At 39.3% G+C, this 20859-nt stretch overlaps 1 protein-coding gene across 1 annotated transcript in view; it reads left to right on the top strand.

The window, feature by feature from the left end:
- The window catches only part of CFAP70 (cilia and flagella associated protein 70), an 85872-nt gene that overhangs the window by 13333 nt on the left and 51680 nt on the right, over window positions 1-20859 (top strand). The window contains exons 6-13 of the mRNA XM_069068219.1: window positions 181-357; window positions 3118-3300; window positions 3891-3985; window positions 7144-7243; window positions 11731-11865; window positions 13791-13931; window positions 14448-14525; window positions 15675-15766. Coding sequence (XP_068924320.1) covers window positions 181-357; window positions 3118-3300; window positions 3891-3985; window positions 7144-7243; window positions 11731-11865; window positions 13791-13931; window positions 14448-14525; window positions 15675-15766 — 1001 coding nt within the window. The remainder of the gene's footprint in view (window positions 1-180; window positions 358-3117; window positions 3301-3890; window positions 3986-7143; window positions 7244-11730; window positions 11866-13790; window positions 13932-14447; window positions 14526-15674; window positions 15767-20859) is intronic.

Here is a 20859-nt window from a genome sequence, read left to right as displayed (position 1 = left end):
CTAACCTGCTCTGTAACCATGGGCTTCATTGTCCTCATTGTAAAGTGTAAATATTTGTCTTCCTCTCTCATAAGGTGGTTGTGACAGTCCAGTGAGATGACCTGAAAACACTTTGATTGGAAACTATACAAATCTGAAGCATTCTTATGATTCCTTCAATTTTGCCTTCTTTTTCTGCAGTGTTGTCTTGAGGTAACAGTCTCTGTCTCAGAGGCCTTACTGACTACAGCCCAGATCTTGGGTGGGAACCTTTTAAAGGTGACTTTAGAGGCTGCCTACTCTGTGCCAGAACATTTTGTGACTACAGGACCTCAGCAAAATTACATGGTTGGTTTGCAAGTTCCATCAATTGGAGATGTAAGAACATGATGCTATATTCGTTTAGATACAAATGTCTTCGTTTGTATTGTGTCTCAGTGGAGTTATTACTTTATAAGCTCTGGAAAAAATGCCTTCTTCTAATGAAGGGCCTTGGCTCTAGGTTCTCATATGCTGGGCTTATGACTTGGGGAAGCCTGACCTTAAAGATAGGGATCAGGCTCCTCTTCCTCTAGATGGTTATTTCCCTGGATTCCTGGGAAGATCTCTTAAAGCTTAGGCTTTCCTCGTATCTAGATTTTTCCCAGAAGGGATTAACAGAGTCTTTTTAGAAAGGTCCATGCACAAAGTTTATCCAATAGAGGAAAGTGTGAATTTCTGTCACTACAAAAGACATATGCACTCATCAGCCACACTTGAAACATTAAACATAACTCCTCGCTGTGTCATGCTCTCTTTACAAGTCAGTACATAAGACATTAAAGTAGGATATGTTTTGTGGTTCTGCTGGCCAGGCATTTTATTTTCCCTTCAGATTTGCATTGTCAGACTCAGTGAAGCCTCTCACTATCTTCTGGCCCTTCTGACCATCCAGGGCATGGCTTAAACTCCTCATCTTGGTGCTGGACCTTACTTTGTCTTAGAAGGTGATACAGAAATCATCTTTTACTGAGCCACACAGAACCAGATCTCTCAAACTTATTAGGTGACTGCCAATATGGAGAGATCAATTTTGAGACAGCTGTTCAAATACCAGTTATCAGAGAAAGCAGAAGAGCTTTGATGGTCAGTCTCAGGCTCTTCTAGGCAATCACATGTACTTGTTGTGTGCTCTCTGATACTATCACTGCCAGGGGGAGGGGACAGGAGAAGAGAGGGAGGGAAGTCTGAGGAAGAGCTCAGAGTCCCGACACACTCCATAGATGGAAAGGGAGAGAAGGCAAGACTTTTTTGGAAGTTTGTCCACTGCATATGTCAAAAGAAAATTTGTCATTAAAAACAAGTAAAAGGTGCCAAGATGGAAGAGTGAGAAAGGAACCCTCAGAAGCCCTCCCAGATTCCCCTCCAAACAACAATAAAACTGCCTCAGAATTGATCCAGGAGCATGGAAGCAGCTCACCAGCCTGGCAGGTGTCTCACTGGGGTGGGAGGGGAGTGAGGTCCAAGAGCAGCAGCAACAGCAGAGAGCCTGCATCAAGGCTTCAAGCCTGGGCAAGCCACTAGGGAGGCTCCACCCTCCTGTAAACCAGTGACCCCTAGACAAGTAAGCAGTCTGTGCAATGCAGCAAGGTCCCATCCCAGCCACCCCATTCCTAGCACTAGCCACCAGTGAAGCTCAGCCCTAGGGCTAGCCAACAGCGAGACCTCACCCCTGGGGCTTACCAGTAAAGAGACCCCGTTTCCATAGCAACCCAGTAGCAGGGACCCACCCCTGGGGCAGACCAGTAACAGCCCCACACCCAGGGGAGGCCAACAGGGAAGCCTTACCCTGCCAGCACAAGCCAGAAGGGAAGCCTGCCCTCCAGAAAAGCAAGCAGCTAAGCCCTGAAGCCCAGTGAAAGCCAGCTGTAAGACCCAGAACCCCAGCACAAAAAGCATGGGATAGTGCAGGACCAGAGCCCAACTCTCACATAAAAACACCAAGTCACAAGAAAGGGCAAAAAAAGAATGAGCATATCAGACCCTTTTCAGATATATATGATGCAAAAAATTTCTCCTAATTGACAGCTTTCTTTCCCATCTTACTTGCATTGATTTTGTTCATGCAAAAGCTTTTCCATTCCATGTAACTGAAATGGTCTGGCTTTTTTCTCTTTTATTGTTACTGTTTCTGTCCCTGATTTAGTTAAGAGTTTTCCTTAGATCATAACTGAAAGCTTCCTGACTTGGTTCTCTTCTTCTTCTTTTTAGTGGTGTGACCTTTAATATTCAGATTGTGTATCCATTTTCAACTTATTCTGGTGTATTGTATAATATGTTTTTCAAAATCTAACTTCTGCCAAACTGCTTTCCAATTTTCCTGGCAACTCTTATCAAACAGAGAACTCTTCCCCCAACTAATTTATGTTTTTAGGTTTATCAGTCACAGTATTGTTGAGTTCAGTTATTTCTCTTTTCTTTTTTCATTTTTAACCAGCACCAATTGGTAATGAGCACTTTATGGCATAATTTTAGATCTAGAAATGTTGTTATCCCTCACTTCTTACTTTTTTTTCCATTTCCAGTGAGATTCTAGACCTTTTGTTCCTACAAATGAATTTCATTATTTTGTCTAGCTCTAGAAAACTTTCTCTTGTTAATTTGATTAGATAGAATTAAATCAGTCAATTAGCTCAAGTAGTATAATGATTTTTTTATTGAAGTAGCTCAATCACAAAAATTTAATATACCTCTAATTATTTGTGGGTTTTGTCTCCTGTTTACATATGTTTACACCATTAATGTGGTTTTCTCTTTACATATATTTGTTTTTGTTTCCTATAACTATGACAGATAACTGGGGAAATAAGCACCCCCCCCCCTTTGTTTACTCCTGTATTCATTAGAAAAGCTTCTAGCTGAGGCAGCTAGGTGGTGCAGTGAATAGAGCACCAGCCCTTGAGTCAGGAGGACCTGAGTTCAAATGTGACCTCAGACACTTAACACTTACTAGCTGTGTGACCTTGGGCAAGTCACTTAGCTCCAATTGCCCTGCCTCCACCCTTAAAAAAAAGAAACACTTCTAGTGTTTCCCCTGCTGCAAATTAATTTTCTTTTAATAATGTTACTTTTATTAAATATGGAATTTATTTTTTGTAGAAAGACTATCCCATATTCTTCAAAAATGGAACCCTAAAGCTTGGTGGGGAAAAAGAACAAGTACCCAGGCCCAAAAAATGGCCCATTGCCAACATCTTGGCACCAGGAGCTCAATACATTCCTGATTCTTTCATTACTGGTGGTCCTTCCGTTGAGGAAGATGGAGAACTCAACCGTCCAGAGGTGAGAAAGGTTGAATATATAATATCTGCTCAGTTTAAGATGAGCAGAGGGTGACCTGAACTCATATGTCACCTTAAATATTTACAAGTTAACTTCTGTGTGTGTGTCAGTAAGTTCCCTAAATATCTACTTACTCATAGCTGGATCAAAATCACTTAGATATTTGTCCTTTCTATTTACCAACTCCATTAAAAAAATAAAATTTTAAGCTTTGGTGATAGATCATGGATCAAAATCACAGATCCATGATCTATCACCAAAGCTTAAAATTTTCTTTTCTTAATGAAGGAGTTGGTAAATAGAAAGAACAAATATCTAAGTGATTTTGATTATTAAAAAGTAAATTGAATAAATGGAGTCCTATTTTGGACATTTGGGTTCAGTATAGCTTTGGCCTGGTGGTAAATGGGTTCTTTTGCAATTTCTTTTCCCATCATCAGTCTGGTGAAAAATCCATGCTGCAGTCAATGCTGTATATATTTTATATGGGATCACTTATACCATGGAGGACCCTAGATAGGGATGTTGTTTTGTGTTTGGCATGTGGTATTGGCAGTTGTAGACTCAGGCCCCAAATTTGTCATTTTTAGGACAAAGACTTCAGAAACCAAGCAGAAACTTCAAAGAAAAGAATCGTTTGGGACTTGGAAAGTCGCTGTTACCTTGACCCTCCAGCAGTTGCCAGGTAATGTATCTGGCTAAGAGACTGAGTTGTAGGTGAAGTAAATCTTTGACTATATGAAGTTGATTTAGCTCTCAGGGGATCATTAAGTGGCTTTGAGTTTTTTTTCTTCCTGTCTCACAAAGTTCTGGCCTTTTAGGGCAAGACTAAATTGAGAGGGAGGGGTTCAGTCTCAAAGCCTCAAAAAAGTCTCAAAGTCTCAAAAAAAAAAAAAGGTTTTGTTGTTATGTTATGTTATTTATGTTATTATAGGGAAATGTTTGTTGTATTTTGTGTCTCAATAGATGTCTCTAAGTTTTCCAAGACCAACTGTCGTTATTTTTCAGTATCATCTTTGTTTCATCATCATTAGATATATTAGATGTAGACTATCAGAATATTCTTTTGGAACTCACAGTTTATTTTTTTCTGTTTTCTTTTTCTTAATTTAAATTTTTTAATTCTTAATTTAAACACACACACAAAGCATACATATAGCAGAATGCAAAAAGAGGATTTTCTATGAAACCACAATCTATTCCATATTAAATTTTTTAAAGCATATAACAGAACATGTTACTTTCAAAACTGTTCTTTCTGTCCTTTTTTGTCCATTTAAAATTTTTTTTCAATGACCCTTTTTTTTGGTATTGCTATTGCAAACCCTTTCTTTCCCACCACCAATTTTTTTCTTTTTCTTTTCTTTTTTGATTTTTAGAGGGGTGTAAGGCAGGGCAGTTAGGGTTAAAGTGACTTGTCCAAGGTCACATGGCTAGTGTTAACTGTCTGAAGCTGGATTTGAACTCAGGTCCTCCTGACTCCAGAGCCAGTGCTCTATTCACTGCGCCACCTAGCCATCCCCACCACCAATTATTGAGAAAAAGAAAGAATAAAAAAAGTATAACAAAAAGCAAAGTCAAATAAGATGAATCCACGCAGTGACCATGTCCAAAAATGTATGTACATTTTTTTTGGTACAAGGTACAGAAAGAAACATACATTTTTAGACTGCTAGTTGGTACAGTGGACAAAGCCCTGGGCCTGAAGTCAGCAAAACCCGAGTTCAACTCTAGCCTCAGACACTTAAAAGATGTATGAAAATCTTAGGCAAATCACTTAGCCTCTGTTAATAGGAGGATGATAGTAGCACCCACCTCCCAGAATTGTTGTGAGGATCAAGTGAGATAATATTTTCTAAAGTGCCTAGCACAGTTCCTGGCTGCTATGTAAATACTAGCAATCATTCATTCATTCATTCTTTTCCTTGTATCCATCACCTTGCTTGCTATAGGTAACATAAAGAAAAACAACTTTGAAAGAAAGATATTGTTGGAGCTCAAATTAACTTCATGCTAAGAGACAGAAAAAACTTATTGTTGTGATGCTAAATTTTAGTCAGTAACATTTAAAAGACCATGGAGAACAGGAGAGGTATCAGAGGACTGGAGAAGGGCAAATAGTGTTTCAGTTTTCAAAAAAGGGATGAGTTTAGAGACTACAAACTACAAGCCATTGAACTTGACTTCAGTTCCTGGCAAAATTCCAGACTATATATTTTTGATTCACTTTTTTGATTAAAAATCTATTTTATTGGTTAAAAAAAGAGAAAGCCTTGATTATGTACTGATGAGAGTTCTTAAGTCCTTCTAATTTTTTTTCCTTCATGATGATGTCCTTGAGTAAATTGTTTCCCAGGTCTATTCACTTTGCTCTTCATTAATTCATATTACCCAAGATTTTCTAAAATTGTCTGTTTTCTCATTTCTTAGAACAATAATATTCCATTGCCTACATATTTCATAATTTGTTGAACCATTTTTTCCACTTCTCTAAGAGGCAACCTAGGGCTCTCCCTTAGATTCTAAATCTTTGATCTTCCCTTCCCTTTCTCTTTTCTTTCCTTCTCTTTTCTATTCTTTTTTCTTTTCATTCTTTCCCCAGTAGAATCAGAAAGTGTGTGTGGCTTACCGATATTTCCTCCCAAGCATTTCCTCTCAACTCTCTCCACTTCCCTATCCTTGTTTTTCCTGTTGAACTTAGAATATTTCTGTGCCAAACTCTTTGAGTATGTGTATGTTCAGCCCTCTTTTGTCTGTCTTAGATAGCACTTGAGGTTCATCTCATGACTATTATCTCCCCCATCCCTTCCTCCATGCTTGTTGATCTTCTCATATAGCTTATCTTTGAGAAATAGCTAGTTCCCTGTCCTTCTTCCTCCTTCCTTCCTTCCCCAAGGCCAATTTTTAAAAATTGTAACTCCCTCAATACCCTATGAAGACATTAAGGTTCTGATAGTATATTTGTTTCTCCTCATAATGGAATGTTAACTCTACATCATCATCCCTCCCCTTCCAATTGCTTGAATAAATTTACCCTTTTAGATTTCTCTTGACAATTGTGTTTATATTTCAAAGTTTCTACTCAGTTGTTAACTTTTTCATCAGAAAGTCTTAAAAGTCCTCTATTCTATTAAAGGTCAATTTTTCCACTGTAGGATTATACTCAGCTTTGCTCAGCAAATTAATTTTGGCTATAAATCTATGTTTTTTATCTTTTAGAATTTTGTATTCCAAAATATCCTCTTCTCTATAATAGATACTTCTAGGTTTTGTGTAATCCTGACTTGCGTTTCCTTAGTATTTGAATTACTTATTTCTGAATGTTTGCAGTATTTTGTTTTTCTTTGATATAGGACCTCTGGATTATGAGTTGTGACTTTGGGCATATGTTCCCTAGACATATCCCTCACTACAGTTGTATTTTAAGTGTGTGTTCAGTCTGTCTCATGGACACTGTGTACAATGATGGGAGAGCACACCTCAGGTTTATGGGTAGAATATTATAATTACTCTTGCTTTGCCTTCTGCTTAGTAAATATTTTGATTGAGTTAATGAAGTCAGTTGGTTGATTTGTTAAATGGGAAATACACTGATGGGGACTCAGGAGCTACAGTGTAGAAGAACAGCCACCCACCAGAGTTACCCCTAGAATCCTGAGTTAGTTGTAACCCTTCTCCTAAGAACCATTCAACTACCCCCATCCCGACTCATCTGCCAGTGTGAATACAGATTTAATGAGACAACTCAGAAAAAGAGCCTAGAGAGGAATGAATCACTTACTACAGAGGCTTCCCTTTGACCTCACTAAAACTAACTTTACATCTCTATTTTTTGGCTTGTAGTTTTCAGAAACGAATTGCAGATTGCCGTTTCTGGCCAGTGGAGATAACAAGAGTTCCCATAGTTCCTGTGTCCAAAGGGAAATCTACAAAAGTTGATAAGGTGTGTGTTCGAGTTACTAGGCCTACATAAGAAATGCTGTTATATAATATAATAAATATAATATAATATAACGTAATATATTATAATATAATATATATAATGAGTTCATTATTCTATCTCTAATTCTGACACCAGAGGACATTTTGAAAGAGGGCATGTTTGTCTTTTCTGGCATCACAAAAGAATAGGAACTTACTATTTTACCTTTAATAATTTAAATGTATTTATCATCCATATATTTGCCTTCCCTTTGAGTCTATTAATATTTTTTGTCTACAGTCTTATTGGAGTAACATACTTCATAAGTTTGCTATTATTATATAAAATATGACTTCTTTTTATTTTCTTAAATTTGCTTCTTTCAAATGCCAATGAGTTTTTCCTAGTTCTGGTTTACCAGGATTTGATAAATAAGTCTTTGTTCACTTAGTCCAAAATGTTTATGATTTCATAGACCTTAATTTTATCCCATCTCAACAATTCATCTTCCAAGAGTAGAAAATTATGATTTTAAAAATCTTTTTTTCAAGTGACGAGTAAACACTCGTCCTTGATCCATTTCCTTGATCTTCCCAAGTCATATGAGAATTAGAAATTCATTTTCTCTTAAGGCATTTTAAGCTTTGACAGCAAAAAAAATGGGAAGAGAAGCAAGAGGTTTACTAAAGCATTGGAGTACTTCAAGGCTTATTCCTTCATAGTTTTCTCTTCCAAATTTCAACACAGCATTCATCATAGTAAAATCAGTGTGTTTAAGGTACCTCATTGGAAATAGATAGAACTTCTGAGTGAGATGTTTTCATTTTTCTTGAAGCTCTAGTGAAAACTTAGGGATCTTACTGTCCTGTGTAGGGTTTATTCTCTTTCCTTTCATTATGGAGCTGGGATTTAGAACTGAGAGGTCCCTTAGAAATGATCTCCTCTAAAGCTCACTTCAGAGCTAAGGAGGCTGAGGCTCAGACACCTTCAGTGACTTCAGAGTCACACAGCTTGTAAGCAGTAGAACTCTCAGGGGAAACAACATGTGTCCTCTGGTTCTCAGGCCAGTGCAGGAAGCTGTTCCTCTCATCAGAAACACTTGTTTGGTAGTATCTTCCACTCTGCCTTGTCCAAATACATTATTTCCTGTGTTCTTCTAAAAAACACTCAGTAGCTTCCCTTCATCTGCATATTCCTTGTTACCTCATGCTCCTGATCTCCCATCATCTATCCCTTCATACAATAGCAGCATACCTTTTTCTTATACACAAAGACGTTTCAGGATCACATTTCCTATATGCTTGTGCCTAATCTTCCTGATTTCAAATTCTAAAAATGAACCTCTTTGTATCCCCTTCCTTAGAAATTGCATATTTGTTTTTCTGTATTAGAATGGTATAAAATTAGATGGAAAACTCCTCCGTTTTTTTTTTTTTTTCAGAAAGAAAGGCTGTTTTTAAAAGAAATAAAAGCACTGCATAGTTTCCCAAATATAATATACTTCTGGCAACAATAGTCTTAAATGCCATAGAAATTGGAAGAAGGTTAATCTGTGTTGTCTGATCTAACAGATATTGTTTGTAGGAAAAGAATCTCTTCTTCAGTATAACAAGGCTCTCTGCTCTTATTGCTGTGAGTGGGCTCTCCAAAGATCTCCTCCCCGTGACAGCTTCCTGGAAGCCTTCTAGCACTCAGTTTGTGGCCTGTCATCACTAGTCTAATTAAAGATTTGTTATCTCTGGCTCTTGATGAATGGCCAGCCCACTGTCTTTTCCAGTAACATGTGTTTCCTCACTGCAGCATGTAAGTCATCATAGGCAAGATGCTATATCCACCACTTCTTTTTCTGATGCCCTTTGGGTCACTCGCATTTTTGATTCTCCGGAGATAGGTGGTATTCTGTGATTCATAACTAAATACCATCACCAGGGGAATGTTGGTGTTAAAAAGATAAGTAAGCTTGAGATTGTTGAAAGAATTACATAATTTCCAAATGCAGTCCAGCCTGCACTCTTCCCCCCATCTAGTTCTAATCCCAGCTAATAGTCCAGAGACTATCAGCAGCTAGATGGTGCAGTGAATAGAATGCCAGGCCCAGAGTCAGGAAGACCCGAATTCAAATCCAACCCCAGACAACAACAACCCCTAGCTGTGTGACCCTGTGTAAGTCACCTCACCATGTTTGCCTCAGTTTCCTTATCTATAAAATGAGATGGAGAATGAAATGGCAAAGCATTCCAGTATCTGCCAAAAAAAAACCCAGATGGGGTCGTGAAGAGTCAGACAGGACTGAAATGACTGAATAACAGGAGCCTGATAAGTACTGATACACTATCCCAGTGGATGGGTCATCCAGGCATGTGTTATATTCAGTACAATAGGCATTCTTCATTCCACTTGGCTTTTCCTGACTGAATGATCTGTCTGATCTCTTTTGAGGAGGAGTGCTAGTGTTTGGTGCTTTGATGCCATCACCAAGGTCAGTAATGTGTAGGAGCAAAGACTTCACCATCCATGGAAACACCCTTTTCCATTTGGGCTCCGCCTAGGACATGGCCCCAGTCATGGCCAACACCTTAGACATCGATAAATCAGAACATTCAGAAGTGGGGCTTGAGAATGGTGAAGGGCCTAGAGGTTATGTCCTATGAAGATTGGTTGAAAGAACTGAGATGTTTAATTCGGAGAAAAGAAGACATAAGGGGGACACATTGCTTCTCTTCCAGTATTTGGTTGGCTGTCATGTGGAAGAGGGAATAATAGACTTGTTCTGTTTAGCTCCAGAAGGCAGAACCAAGCACAATGGGCCCGAGCTACAGAATATCAAAGTTCAGTTTGAATTAGGATTAGTTCAGTAAGAATTAGAAGTGCCCACAAATGTCCCTAAGTGGACTAGGATGCTTTAGGAGGTAGTGAGTACCCCCTCACTGGAGATCTTTGAACCACTCAATGACCACTTGTCAGGCATGGCTGGACAATTTGGGATCCTTTCCAACTCCAAAATTTTGTGATTCTTTTTTTTTTCTTTTTGGAGGGTAGTTGGACTTAAGTGGCTTGCCCAAGGTCACACAGCTAGTTTTTGTGTTGTGTCTGAGGCTGGATTTGAACTCAGGTCCTCCTGACTCCAGGGCCAGTGCTCTATTCACTGAGGATGAGTTCCCAAATTCTGTGATTCTTTATGCCTTGACTGATAATCATTAAAGGTTTGTGGAGGATGCCTTTCTTGACAACTCTCAGCTCCAGCCCCAGTTTTTTTTTTAAGGCATTCTCCCTTTGGTAATCACCACAGATCAATTAACTTTAATTAGCTTTCATAAAAAGATTTTTACTGCAAAGGTATCACAAGAATTGAAGTTAGGAGGCATTTCCCCCTCAGCACCTAGGGGCACATTCTCCCAGTACCATCTCAGCCCTTAGGGAGTGTGAGCTTAAATTTAAAGCAGTTTACACATAGCATTTATCTCCACCAAGGCAACTTCTAAATATAGCAGGCCAACGAATGGATAAGTCTACATCTCTGCTATTGCTGGGCTAGGTCAAGCAGGGTACTTCAAGGCCTTGGCTACTGCCTTACTCGTGTTTGGCCTCCTGCAAATGCCAGAATGGATTCTATCTCCCAGGTGGGGGAAGAGTTAAAGTCTTAAGTCCTCTTTTCCCACTGAGGACTTAGAGCAGTCCTTGCTGCCTCTCTTTAACATGACCAAAAGTCAAGGGAGTAAGAGACTCATTTAGTTTGATTGATTGGTTAATGCCTTTTGTATGTGCCCAATTCCAGCTCAACAGGCAACCTATAATCTCCTCATGTTGTGGGTTAGCAGACTGGAATCAGTTACAGAGTGTATATGCATGCTCTGAATCCTCACACTTTTCCAAAAGCAGGCTCCCCAACCCTTCCATGTGGACTGACTGGCACCAGAAAGAGCATACTGCATGTATCCTGATGATGGTGTTCCATTTACTGGGCTTCTTTTACACCTTCAAGGGGGTAACCTACCAGCTACTGGGGCAGCATCTTTCACTTTGGGAATTTTTTTTCCAACATTTAGACTAAATTTATCCCTTTGCAGCTTCCAGCTGTGACTATTGGTTCTGCCTTCTGGGACTGAACAGAAAAAGTAATCCTTTTCCTCAGATACTTGAAAATGTCTATCAAGTATTAGAAGGTCTGTCTGCATGACAGATAGAACTATTGAGCAATGAATGGCGATTAATTACAAAAAGGCAAATTCCTCCATGGCCTCGATAGCTTCTTCTTCTTCTTCTTTTTTTTTTTTTTTGCTTTTTGCAGGGCAACTGGGGTTAAGTAACTTGCCTAAAGTCACACAGCTAATAAGTGTGTCAAGTGTCTGAGGCCAGATTAGAACTCAGATCCTCCTGACTCCAGGGCCGGTGCTCTATTCACTGCGCCACCTAGCCACCCCCACCCCACCTCGATAGCTTCTAAACCAAAAGAGATTCAATGACATGGATTCATATGACTAATAGTTTCTCTGGATTTATTCCTCCAGGGGGATGATGATGGACAGGTATTCTTTCATGGGGTGGCATATGTTAACATGGTCCCTCTGTTGTACCCTGGTGTAAAGAGAATTCGGGGAGCTTTCCGTGTTTATCCCTACTTAGATGGTCCAGTGTATGAGAAGGTAAGAAATAACTATATGATCTTTATCATTCATGAAGAAAGTGCTTTGTAAACCTTAAAATGCTAAAGAAATATGAGTTATAATTCTATCAAAATTCTCACCTTGTGTGTGAGAATGCACATTTTAGCAAAGGAGTTTTAGAAGTAGTTTTTACTCTTGGGACATTATTCTGCAGTCATATCATCATTAAGGAATCAGAGGAAACCTTAGCTGTCCTAGATACGATTCTGCTAAGAATCTCTAGAAAGATAGAAGTAGATATTGCTCAAGATGAGAGGGCATGGATGATTTGTGGTTTGCAATGAACATGCTGATATATTGAAGTTGAGGTTATGAGACATTAAAAATTCAGGAATAATATATATTACTTTATCACAAAAAATTATTTGATGCAGTGCAGTTCAATAAGCATTTATGAAATGGTTGCTATATGCCAGGTGCCATGCAAGGCCCTAGGGATGTAATAACAGCGAAAACCAACTAGCCCCTGACCTCAAGGAGCTTTCATTCTATTGAGGGGAAGCAATATGTATACAACATGCAGACAGGTAACTTTTCGACTGGAGAAGTAAGGTTACTATGAAGTTCTAGATCTATTTTTTTTTTGCTATTTTTGGAGGGCAATTGGGGTTAAGTGACTTGCCCAAAGTCACACGGCTAGTAAGTGTGTCAAGTGTCTGAGGCCGGATTTGAACTGAGGTCCTCCTGACTCCAGGGCCAGTAATCTTTTCACTGCACCACCCAGCCACCCCTCTTGATCTGTTTTTAAAGCCAGTTCATCTTACATCTAAAATATCTTTATTTGGGTAGTGCTAGATTGGTCAGCTGAGTGGACTCCAGGGGTGTTGCCTCAAGATAATTAGAAGGAGGTAAAGGAGGTTAAAACCTGGCTGAATTTCCCTCTTTAGACAAGTCAAACACGTAAATGTTGTAAGAACTTCATCAGTAGAATATTGAGTTTATTTTTGTTTGGTCTTTATTTAATAGTAGAATAGAGATTCTAGAAAGTACAATACAGGGGTAGCCACAAGTGGCCCAGAGATCCCTGAGGGCTGGGGCTGACAGGAATGTGTATGAAGGAGCAGGGAATAGGGGCTTGCATATAGAAGATGCTTAATAAATGTGGAGAGAGAGAAAGGTAGGAGTGTGCCTTGGTTTCTTCGTCTGGACCTTTCTGTTTGGTTAGCCCTAACTTGCTTTGCTTGTGACTGGGGCAGAGAGTGTGCTTTGTGCTTGGGGAGATCTGTATTCGTCACTGTCTTTGCTGTTCTGTTCAATTAAATGCCTTTGATTTTTTTAAGTCATGTGACCTTGGGCTGGCTGGTAAAAATAAATGCAGCTCAGACTATGGTTTTGAGTGGGTACTGACCCACATCACTTAGCAGTTCTGGGAAGCCGGTTCCTCATCTGTAGAATGAGGAGCCTCCAAGGCTCTTTCCTACTTTAATCTGTGATCCTGTGGTTCTGTGAACTAGGAAAACAACATGTAAAACAACCCTAGTAATGTAAATAAAAACAACACAAAAAGGCAACCCATCTTGGATAAATGTAAAGATTGATTCTCAGGTTCAGATGTTTGTAGAGGCTGAAATGCGTCAGACAAAGCCAGTTATAATCCTGTGTTGGTTTGCTTAACTGTTTTTTCTCTGTGTTACAAAGGAGGGTTACAGGAGAAGGACATATAAGGATATGATCACTACATAAAAAACCCAAAAGTATTTTTAAAGTGGAAGGTTGCTATTGTTCGAGACTGCCTGAGATCCTTATAGAAACAAGGGAACTGTTTAATAATCAAAGTCATAGTTAGCTTTTTTATTCCCTAATATTGTAATTCACTAAAGGACTAAACTATGTAAAAAATATCATGAGTTTGTCTCTAGTTTGTTTCATTTTCCCTCTGATTCATTCTTTTTTTTTTTTTTCAGACAAAGTGTCTTTTCAGCCTTTTCCGTGATGTTGGTCACCAAAACAAATTAGGAAATGTTTCAGGGATCAATTCCCCACTGGCTAAACCCATCCTCACCAAGACTGTGAAGGAGGAAAAGTCACCTAAAGAGAAAGACACTGTAAGGAAGGTGTGGAGCTTGGAATGTATGCTGTATGGAAGGCTAAGTGTTTAGACATGGTATTTGAGACTAGGGTGTCTCCTAAACTTGTTCCTCATGTGCAGAGTCTCAAGTGTTCAGTACGCTTACTTGAACTGATGGGATCACCCCCGAGGTTGTGGAGAGGAGGCTGATCTTGGGGGTCAGGAGGACCTCCAGCACAGGCTAGCTGTGCAAGACAAATGGTGGCCCACCAGATCTCGAAGGCTCAAGTGACTCTAACAGTGTAAATTATAGACAGGTCACTATTGATCCATATATTCATCCATGAAGTGAATTTTCCCCTTCGGGAATCTTCTATACCTATGAAATCACAGGCCTAGACCCAAAACAAATTAGCTAGCACCACAACAGCAACAAGAGCGATGAGAAAGTCATAGTTGTAGAATTATCTGTGTTGTTGTCCTTGCTGATCCAGGGACACATGAAACTTTGTCTGTTGAATTTTGTGCACTTTCTTTCTTTCTTTCTTTACAGTCATCTAGCATAAAATCCCAGAGCTCAGACAACCCCCTGGAAAGTGAAATTCCTATATACCAGAATCCAGAAGGACAGGTAATGGTGACTCAAAGATGAAGCCACACAGATGCAGAAGTTCCAAGAGTCTTATCCCTGAGCATGAGTCCTGTGGAGTGGGAGTCAGGCAAGAGCTCACAACTTGCTTCACCTACTGAGTTTTGCATAAAAACCTATAAAGAAAGGGCTATCCAAACAGCCCAAGAGTCTATAGGGGTCCCTGGAAGGAAAGAGGGCATTTTGAGGGCAGGATTCTAGTCATACCTCAAAGTCCAACCTTTAAGTGTAAGCCACTATTATATAGGAATCAATTTTTGAGGAAGAATCATAAAGCTTAAACAGAATTGTCTTTAAAAATGTCTTTCCATTAATTTCTTACATTTTAGTTTTGTTTTCATCTGAAATATATTTTGTACTTTGCATAATGAGATCCCAGGTGTTTTTTAAAAAGAAACTATTTTTCTTAAGTCATAAAAATGTTTAGTTTTTCATGTCTTCCCAATGAAATGGGAAATTTAGAAATCAAACCAAATTAGAAGATATGTATAGCATATCTACTATATTCAGGATGCTGTGGGAGATACAAAGAAATATACTTCATGGTTCTCCCCCTCAGCAACTTCACAGTCTAGTAAGAGAGACAAAGGAATAATATATGGTATTCCAAGATAGAAATTATTGATTGCCAAATGAATGGCAGTGATAATAAGTGCTGAAATTTTGGAGAAAAAATATAGCTTTCTGTGGGCTAGAGTATTTGGGGAGTTGCCTGAAGACAGAAGGACTTAATTTGGACCTTGTGGTTTGGGCAGGATTAAGACAAGAAGAAAAGAGGGAAAGCAGCCTGGTCAGTGGAAGGAGCCCTGGATCTGGAGTCATGGTCCCTGCCACTGACTGACCTGTGTGACATTAGGCAAGCGACTGCCTCTCTAGGTTTCATTTTCCTATAAGTGAGTAGAGGGATTGAACTAGATGGCCTTTGAGGCCCCTTCCAGCTGCACAGCTATTATCCCATGATAGAAAGGCTAAGGACCATTTATTCTGCCTCCCCATTTTGTCTTTCCAGCTCGACCTGATGCTGAGCACACAGTAGGTGCTTAATACTGAATCTTGTACTTTAACTTTTCACTACTGCCCAAAATTTTGTTAATAGAATGATTTAGAGAAAAGCAAAAAATGTCTTCACAGCAATACTTGGAAGCAGGGACGTACCTTCTTCTGGAGATTGAACTGGAGAAAGCCTTAGTACCAAAGCGACTGCCAGAAGAGCTTGCATCCCGGTATGTGAAAAGATTGGCTTTGTCTGTGTTGTAAAAATAGTGTAGCGTTATTTACAAGAAAACAGCTTTGACACCAGGGCCTCTGAATCTTGTGTGCTAAGCAGTGAAATGAGAGACGGGAATGGGAAATTCTCTTGATTATGCTTCTGTCTCTTTCCTATATAACAGAAACAGTGCCTAATCTACCAGATGATCTCTGTGTGTCAGTCAGTAAATATTTATTAAGCTCCAGGGATGCAAAGAAAGCCAAAAGCCAGTCCTTGTTTTCAAGGAACTTGCTGTCCAATAGAGGAGACAACTATATACAGACAAATTATAGACAGGATAAATTGGAGATAATAAGCATTAGAATTAAGGGATATTGGGAAAGGCTTCTTGGAGAAGGCGGAATGTTAACAGGGACTTGAAGGAAGCCAGGAGATGGAGATAAGGACGGGAAGCTCCAGGGTGGTAGACATCCAGTGAATATTGCCCAGTCAGAAGATGGAGTGTCTTGTATGAGGAACCCCAAAGAGGCCAATGTCATTGGATCCCAGAGTCCATGGTGTGAGGGGGAAAAAAACTGGGAAGTGATGGTGGAGGGAGGTGTGGAGTACGAGGTTGTAAAGGACTCTGAGTGCCAAACAGAAGATTGTCCATTTGGTCGTAGAGGTGACATGGAACCGCTAGAGTTTACTGAAATGGGGAGGGTTTGACATGATCAGACCTGAGCTGTAGGACAATCAGCTGAATGGCTGAGTGGAGGCTGAGCTGGAGTGAGAGGAGGCACATGAAGACAGTCCAGTCAGCAGGTTATTGCAATAACCCAGCCACAAGATGGTGAGGGCCTGCACCGGAGTGGTAAATGGCTAAAGGAAAATCCTAATTCATATCTTCATGTTATTAGTGAGTATACATGTCTCTGTGGACATAGAGAATGAATATATGTAGATAATAAAATATAGTAAGCCAACAGTATTCATAGTGTAAGTGTAGACTCCCAGATTACAGTAAGATGAATTAGGATTTTCCAATTAAGTATCAGGGACTAGCCCTTCTTTTTTTTTTAAGCATTTGATTTTTTTCCAATTACATTTAAGGATACATTTTCAGTATTCACTTTTGTAAGATTTTTAGTTCCAGACTTTTTCTCCCTTCTCTCCCCTCTCCCCAAGAGAGCAAGCAAACTGACATAGATTATACATGTACAATCATATTAAACATATATTTTTTTATTTTTTAAATCAAATGCTTTATTAACTTCTAGTTTACATCATTCATTTCCACAAGATTTTGAGTTACAAATTTTCTCCCCATTTCTCCTCTACCCACCAGCCCAAAATAGTGATCCCACTGGATATCCCCTCCTCCAATCTGCTCTCTCCCATATCTTCTCCCATACTACCTCTGCCTTTCCAGTAGGGCACGGTGGATCTCTATGCCCCAGTACCTGTATGTTTTATTTCCCAGTTACATGTAAAATATTATTAATTATAGTGTATATATGTATATATATATATATGTTTTTAAACATTTGATTTTAAAACTTTGAATTCCAGATTCATTCCCTTCCTCCCTTGTCACCCACCCTTACTGGGAAGATAAGCAGTTCAGTATAGGTTGTACATTTGTGGCTAATGCAAAACAATAACATAATAGATATATTGTAAAAGACTGACTATATTTCCCTCCCTCCTATCCCACCTCCCACTTGTTCTATTCTCTACTTTGATCCCATCCCTTTTCAAAAGTGAGTGCTTCTAACTTCCCTCCCCCCAAGCCTGCCCTCCCTTCCATCATCCCCCCTCTCATCCCCTTCCACCCCTACTCTCTATAGGGTGAGATACCATATTTAGTGTGTATATCATTCCCACCCTAAGCCAAATTCAGTGAGAATAAGGTTGACCCATTCCCTTTTGCCTTTCTGTTCTTCCCTTCCATTGTAACCATTTTCCCTTGCCTCTTCTATATGAGATAGTTTACCCCATTCTGTCTCTCCCCATCTCCTCTCATTATATTCCTCTCTCACCTCTTAATTTCACTTTTTAAGTATCATCCCTTGCTATTCAATTGGTCCTGTGCCTTCTATCTATGTATACCTGTACACATATATACACACATTCACATATGTATTCATATGCCCATATACCCTCCTATGTAGACATATATATGTATGTATATATATACATATACACACATACACACACACACACACATATATATATATATATATATATAAACACATTTCTGTTCCCTTCAACTATTCTCATACTGAGAAAAGTTTCATAAGTTAAAATTATCATTTTTCCATGTAGGGATGTAAAGTTCAACTTTGATAAGTTCCTTATGATTTCTTTGCCTTGCTTACCTTCTCATGCCTCTCTTGCTTCTTGTATCTGAATTTCAAATTTTCTATTTAACTCTGGTTTTTTCATCAAGAATACTTGAAAATCTGGGGTGGCTAGGTGGTGCAGTGAGTAAAGCACCGGCCCTGGAGTCAGGAGGACCCGAGTGCAGTTCCGGCCTCAGACACTTAACACCCACACAAAAAAAACTAGCCATGTTTTTCCCCTTGCATGTAACCTTGGGCAAGTTACTTAACCCCAATTGCCCTCCAAAAAGGCAAAAAAAAAAAAAAAGAATACTTGAAAGTCCTCTATTCCACTGAATGACCATATTTTCCCCAGAATATGATACTTAGTTTTGCTGGGTAGGTGATTCTTGGTTTTAATCTCAGCTCCTTGGACCTCTGAAATATGATAGTCCAAGCTCTTCGATCCCTCAGTGTAGAAGCTGCCAGATTCTGAGTTATCCTGAATGTGTTTCTACAATATTCAAATTGTTTCTTCCTGGCTGCTTGTAATATTTTCTCCTTGATCTGGGAATTCTGGAACCTAGCTATAATATTTCTAGGAGTTTCCTTCATGGGATCTTTTTCAGGAGGTGATCTGTGGACTCTTTCAACCTCTATTTTGCCCTCTGGTTCTAAAACATCAGGGCGATTTTCCTTGAGAATTTCCTGAAGGATGATTTCTAGGTTCTTTTTTTGATCATGGCTTTCAGGTAGTCCAATGATTTTTAAATTCTCTCTCCTGGATCTATTTTCCAGGTCAGTGGTTTTCCCAATGAGATATTTCACATTGCCTTCTATTTTTTCATTTGTTTGGATCTGTTTAATAGTATCTTGATTTCTCATAAAATCACTAGCTTCCATTTGTTCCAATCTAATTCTGAAGGAATTATTCTCCTCAGTGAGCTTTTGAGATTCTTTTTCTATGTGGCAAATTTGGCTTTTTAAGGCTTTCTTCTCCTCATTGCTTTTTAAACATATTTTTACATTAGTCATATAGTGAAAGAAGAATCAGAACAAAAGGGAAAAACAAAGAGAAATAAAAAACAACAGCAACAAAAAGGTGAAAATAATACACTTTGATCTGCATTAGATCTCCATAGTTATTTCTCTGGATGAATCTTTAGCCCTTCTGAAACCTACTTGCCTCCCAGACAGGCTCTGTGGCTATAATTTGAGAAATATAAAGATAATTATGTGGGTCATAATCTGAACTCTAAAATGTTCCCTAACTTTTTATTCATTATTTTAATTTCTCCTAGACCTTCATTGTTATTTTAAGCTGTTACAAGAGTTGTGTTCTTAGTACTTTCTAAAAATCAGCAATTGTTCCAGAACACTGAGGATGGTAAAATTAGCCTTAAATTCCCCTTGTAAATAGCCATTTTATTCCCTTTGTATCTTGTGAGTAATAAAAACTTCTTTTATATTTTCCTTACTACTTAGAGTAGATAACAATGTGGTAAATTGTGTATGAACATATTTTTCCCACTTAATTTGACCTTTATGGATATCTTTTTTCTTAACTATTTGATTGTTTCAAAATTTCTCTGACACTTAGGGTTAGATATTTGAATAGACAGTCAAATCAAACTTGATCCTTGTTGGGGCAGTGCAGTGCATTGCAAAGGGGCCTGGATTTTGAGTCAGAAGCATCAAATTCATGTCCTGATTCCGCTACTTCTTTCCTTATCTTTAAAACTAGGAAAAAGGTTTTTGAGCCACTGCCTCACAGAGCTAAGGGAGGGATCATATGAGATTTTCTTGGGAAGCTCTTGGAGAGTCAGCAGAAGCTCCCACTTAATGCTTACGGCCTGAGCCATCTGAGCTCTTCTCTGATGCCCCATCACTGCAGGGGCTGAGGGGGACAGATGGTGGCTGAGAAGTGAGCCAACCACTGCTGCCCCATCATGAGGGCTTCTAGGGCAGGCCTCATGAACAGACCCAAAAGCTGTACTCTGATGATGCTTTAGATGCATATCACCAGAACACCACTCACATGTTGGTTAAGTTTTTCAGCCACAACAGTTCCAAAAACCATTTACTAAAGGATGAATCTGCATCAGTGGAGGGTATACAGGTAATGATAAAATCATAAATCCTTAAGACAGCGAGGGGCAATGCGTAGTGGATCAAAAATTGGCCTTGAGGTTCAGGGGCCTGTATTCAAGGCCTGCTGAGACCCTCACGTGGGCAGATGATTTCACCAGTTTCCTCATGCATACGGTGGGAATAATCATGCCTTGTAGCAGCTACAGCTAAGAGAATGTCAAGTGTGGACTTATTCTCTAAAGTGGACATACATGCTGATTGTCACCAGACTCTATCCCCTTCTAAAGTAATGGTCCTGGGACCTTGTCATTCTCTGGCATTATCCCAAGGAAGAATGAGCAGCTAGAGAGTTTTCCTGAGAGACATTATTACTTGCAGTAATTTATCCCCTTTATCCTCTGGAGAAGGGAAGATGAAAGGTCGTGTTCCCTCTAGTTCTCATCCCTGCTTTTATACGAACCCTGCTACTATGTTATAGAACCAGAGAGTGAGGAGCTGGAGGCCCATAGAAGAGTTAACAATAACTTTCATGTGTTTAGATCTTTCAGGTTTGCATTGTTTCATTTGTTCCTGAGAGCAGTCTTATAGAGGGGGTTTCAAGGTCTGGTTATCTCCATTTGGAGTGTGGGAAGTTTAGCAGTACTGCCTCTGTGGAAGTCACCATTTTCAGAGCTCACTCAGGGTCAGCACCTAGCCTAGAGCTTTCCTGACC

This window comes from Petaurus breviceps, unplaced genomic scaffold, assembly GCF_028583685.1.
Source record: "Petaurus breviceps papuanus isolate PSGF00001 unplaced genomic scaffold, PetGlider_PUasm1.0 90762, whole genome shotgun sequence".
Lineage (NCBI taxonomy): Eukaryota > Metazoa > Chordata > Mammalia > Diprotodontia > Petauridae > Petaurus > Petaurus breviceps.
Note: the sequence above shows the minus strand (reverse complement) of the source record. Positions and strands in the feature narration are given on the sequence as shown.